The sequence below is a fragment of the Hippocampus comes genome, unplaced genomic scaffold (genome assembly GCF_001891065.2).
Source record: "Hippocampus comes isolate QL1 unplaced genomic scaffold, H_comes_QL1_v1.1 scaffold234, whole genome shotgun sequence".
Taxonomy (NCBI): domain Eukaryota; kingdom Metazoa; phylum Chordata; class Actinopteri; order Syngnathiformes; family Syngnathidae; genus Hippocampus; species Hippocampus comes.
The window spans coordinates 35,561-38,962 of NW_017805479.1; the positions used below are offsets into that span (position 1 = coordinate 35,561).

The 3,402-nt window shown below is 45.4% G+C and overlaps 1 protein-coding gene across 2 annotated transcripts; it reads right to left on the reverse strand.

The window, feature by feature from the left end:
- Positions 1-1,430: 1,430 nt before the first annotated feature.
- Positions 1,431-2,857, reverse strand: LOC109519245 (trace amine-associated receptor 4-like). Of its 2 annotated transcripts, XM_019875652.1 has the most exons (3): positions 2,419-2,857; positions 2,262-2,319; positions 1,431-2,023 (listed from the first exon to the last, which is right to left on the reverse strand). In XM_019875652.1, the coding sequence occupies exons 1-3, from the start codon at positions 2,734-2,736 to the stop codon at positions 1,512-1,514; spliced, it is 888 nt and encodes a 295-aa protein (XP_019731211.1). In that variant the 5' UTR covers positions 2,737-2,857; the 3' UTR covers positions 1,431-1,511. The 2 variants fall into 2 exon arrangements, with proteins under 2 accessions (XP_019731211.1, XP_019731210.1); XM_019875651.1 differs by having other exon boundaries at positions 1,431-2,319.
- Between the last annotated feature and the right edge of the window lie 545 nt (positions 2,858-3,402).

A 3,402-nucleotide genomic window follows, 5' to 3' on the forward strand; every position in this document is an offset into this window, starting at 1 on the left:
GTCGACTGCGGTTCGTGTGTCGGCCTCACAGTGCAGAGGTGCAAGGCTCCAGCCTTTCTGTGTGGAGTTTTTTTTTTTTTCTGCTCAATAATCACATAAATCGGTGAGACAATGTCTTTCATATTGGGGAAGAGTGTGACAATTACATGGACATAAATAATGCAAGGGCGGCCCAGTGGGCAAGTGGTTCGCCCGTCGACCTCACAGTGCGGAGGTCGTGGGCTCGATCCCGGCTCCGGCCTTCCTGTGTGGAGTTTGCATGTTCTCCCCATGCCTGCATGGGTTTTCTCCGGTTCCCTCCCACATTTCAAAAGCATGCGTGGCAGGCTGATTGAACACTCAAAATTGTCCGCAGGTGTGAGTGTGAGCGCAGATGTTTATTCGTCAATGTGTGCCCTGCAATTGCCCTGCAGGGTGTACCCCGCCTACTGCCCAAAGACAGCTGGGATAGGCTCCAGCACACCCCGTGACCCTTGTGAGGAGAAGCGGATCAGAAAAGGGATGGATGGATGGATGTAATAATGCATTTATTCATATTCATGAATTATTATGAAACATCACAGGTATAAAGTATTATGCATAGTAAAATCCGCATTGCACACTAAAATTAAAAAGAAAATATCTCCAAAACCTGACATGCTTGGAAACAAAATAATTTATTAAATCTGTGTCAAAAATACATTTAGGGACACATATAGCCATCTCGGATTAAAATTTGCTGTTGACCAGTCCATCCATGCATTATCTGAACCTCCTTATCCTCACGAGGATTGCAGGTGTGCTGGAGCACATGAGCTGTAATAGTCATCTCAGCCAGAGAACATATCCCATGAGTTTTCTTTCTTTTTTTTCAGTAAAATAATAGAGGACTGACTACCAAACAGCTATACTGTATTAACCCTAAACTCTTACTGCCTTTTATTATCATACCCATCAGATCAGATGCGGCAAGTATGTCATAATGATGAAGATTGTTTCGGATTGTGTACCTTGCAAATGTGAAAAAATCCAAGGGGTGCAATGGTGAAATTGATACCAAATCTAACGAGAAGTAATTTCATAGTATCACAAAATAGAAAAACAGATTATTTGTATGTGGAATCTTCAAGCTGTTGCATTTGTTTTCCTCTGCCCACAGCAGAACTGTCGTGCAGGGTGACATAAATAAACATTGAACCAAAACAGATGCAACAGTCAAAATGGTCAAACACACATGATATATTTCTTTACAGTTCTTTGGGACACCTCCCAAAAAAGCACATCTTGTGATGGTACTTTCACAATTATTTTGCATAATGCTTTTTTCAATCAATAACACGACAAATTCATAATATTTCAAAGACAAAACAATAGAGGTCTTTCAATGGAGAATGCTTGTTTGCAGCATAAACTAAATCACTCAACAAAAGACCACTAACTCAAGACAAAATATCAAATGATCCACATTTGAACAAAAATGGAGAATTGTTCGATTCTGCACAGCATGACAGATGACAAGCATGCTGGCTTGTCTACATGATGTTGGCCTGGCTGGAATCAGCCTTCAGGATCTGCAGTGTCACTATGATCTTGATGGACCTTCTGAACCAGGGATAGAAAATGGCATAGATCAATGGATTCAAACAGGAGTTGAGGTAGAACAAACAGATGATAAAGGCTGCAGATGACGCATTGAGCATGACATCCTGGCCAGAAATGGCGATGCAGAAATATGGCATGATGCATGCCATAAACACCACCACCACAACACCCAAGGTCCTGGCTGCCTTCAGATCAGAACTCTTAATAGTTGTGCTGCGCAATGTGACGATCCCCACGTGGGATCGAGTGGCCCGGGCATGAGACACAGCCACCACAAACAGTCTCAGATACAGAAAAACAATGACAGCGAGCGGGCCGATGAAGGAGAAAAAGAGGTCCGTCATTCCTACAGCGTACGTGACCACAATCACACACTCACCTACACAAGTGTTGAACTTGCCAGGTTGCTTCAGAGAGTCAAAAAAACAAAGACAGTGGAATACTAACGAAACGGACCAACACAGAAAAACACCGATTTTAACTCTTAGTTGAGTGACTTTGATGGGATAACGGAGAGAATCACAGATAGCCAAGTAGCGGTCGACTGATATGAGCACCATGCTTCCGATTGAGGCAGACGTGATGACGTAATCCAGAATATAATACGCAACACACATCAAGTCACCAAAAAACCAACACCCGTCAAGAAGATAAATCTGAAACAACATGAGGAAGCCCACCAAGAAGTCCGAGGCGGCCAGCGAAAGCAGCAGCAGGTTTGTGGGAGTATGTAGTTGCCTAAACAAAGATAAACGCTGATTATAACCTCTGGATTTGGACAGAAGGCATGACGGTACAAGTTAAAAAAAGAAGGAAAAAAAAAGCACAATGCATTACTTGAAGTGAGAGATGGAAATGATGACCAGCAGGTTCAGAGTGAAAGTGATGAGAGAGATGGCAGACAGCAGCATGTAGGCGAGAGCAGCGACTGAAGGAGGACGCTGCGTCTTCTTGCAGGAAGTGTTGACGAGCAGAGGGAAGCACAGTGCGTCTTGCTCCTGCATCGCCATCATCAGGGAGAGCAGAAGAGGAGTTGCCCCTCAACTCAGCCAGCTCTTTCTTCAGGACGATATTCATACCGTCGGTCCATAGCATATGACCGTGGCTACGCCTCTTTTTCCACCGCATCATCATAATCCTCCCATACTTTGACATCAGTATTCTTTGGGGATCGAATGATCTCTTGGCCGCTCTCGCTGCAGGAGAAGAAATCACTCATCTCATACACATCCTCATCAACCCAAAACATCCATCTGTAAAGTAAATACAATAGCTTGGACATGCACGATTTCCCTCTCCTGTCCACAGTCTACCAGTCACTGCTCCCATCTCTCCCCTGCCGTCTTTGCTCCCTCCTCTGGTCATCCCTGAGGCCTCTCCTTACCCTGTGGCCTGCGGTCTTCACACGGCATCTACTTCTTCTCCTTCCTCGACCAAACCCTAGCCACCCATGACACCTTCTCGTCCGCTGTTCCCCCTGTCTACACTAAGAGTCAGGGATTCCATAGGTAGGATTATTCATTTCTTCAATGTAGTCTCACAATGTTTTTCTGGAGCCACAGACCCCGGAATTCTGGACAAACTTCTCTGCTTGCTCCTGCCTCCATCCAGAGCAGGGGTGGCCAACCCACGGCTTGCGAGCCGCCTGCTGCTCTTTGGCTGGTTCAATGCGGCTCCCGGGCTTTCACACGACAAGCGTCGAAAACGCCTCGGCGGTGGCGCTGCCATTCAAACAACGGCGCTAAATACACAGAACTAACTACGTCAGCCTATCATCAATCCCGTTACTTGATTGACATACAGGGCAACCAATCAGATGAC

Excerpts from the sequence above, each read along its gene's own strand:
- LOC109519245 (XM_019875651.1), bottom strand. The coding sequence starts at position 2,594 with ATGATGGCGATGCAGGAGCAAGACGCACTGTGCTTCCCTCTGCTCGTC. Across the intron at positions 2,320-2,418 it reads ATTTCCATCTCTCACTTCAA|GCAACTACATACTCCCACAA; the intron begins GTAATGCATTGT and ends ATCTTTGTTTAG.